The sequence below is a fragment of the Mesitornis unicolor genome, unplaced genomic scaffold (genome assembly GCF_000695765.1).
Source record: "Mesitornis unicolor isolate BGI_N332 unplaced genomic scaffold, ASM69576v1 scaffold47242, whole genome shotgun sequence".
NCBI classification, from domain to species: domain Eukaryota; kingdom Metazoa; phylum Chordata; class Aves; order Mesitornithiformes; family Mesitornithidae; genus Mesitornis; species Mesitornis unicolor.
In genome coordinates, this window is record NW_010169467.1 from 7,805 (window position 1) to 8,108 (window position 304).

At 59.9% G+C, this 304-nt stretch overlaps 1 protein-coding gene across 1 annotated transcript in view; it reads left to right on the forward strand.

The window, feature by feature from the left end:
• The window catches only part of LOC104536657 (zinc finger CCHC domain-containing protein 14-like), a gene marked incomplete at its 5' end in the record, with an annotated part of 6,936 nt that overhangs the window by 6,392 nt on the left and 240 nt on the right, over window positions 1-304 (forward strand). Inside the window, 2 exon segments of the mRNA XM_010179348.1 lie at window positions 6-300; window positions 303-304. The exon segment at window positions 303-304 is cut by the window's right edge and continues 240 nt beyond it. Of these exon segments, the coding sequence (XP_010177650.1) occupies window positions 6-300; window positions 303-304 (297 nt within the window).

A 304-nucleotide genomic window follows, 5' to 3' on the forward strand; every position in this document is an offset into this window, starting at 1 on the left:
GCCAGCCGCAGCCGCCCGGCTGCATGGTGTGCAGCTCCTGCGGGTGTAGCGGCAACTGCGGTTCGAGCGGAATGACCGTCAGCTACGCCAACTATTTCCAGCACCCCTTTTCAGGACCTTCCATGTTTACTTTCCCGTTTCTGCCCTTCAACCCTCTGTGTAGTAACGGCTACATCAACACGCAGCAGTACAACAGCAGCACGACCTTCCCCGTGGTCCACACCGCCTACAACAGCGGGCTGGCGCCGGACTCCGTAATGCCGGGGCAGTCGACGTTTGCGGTACCGCCGATGCAGAACTTTAT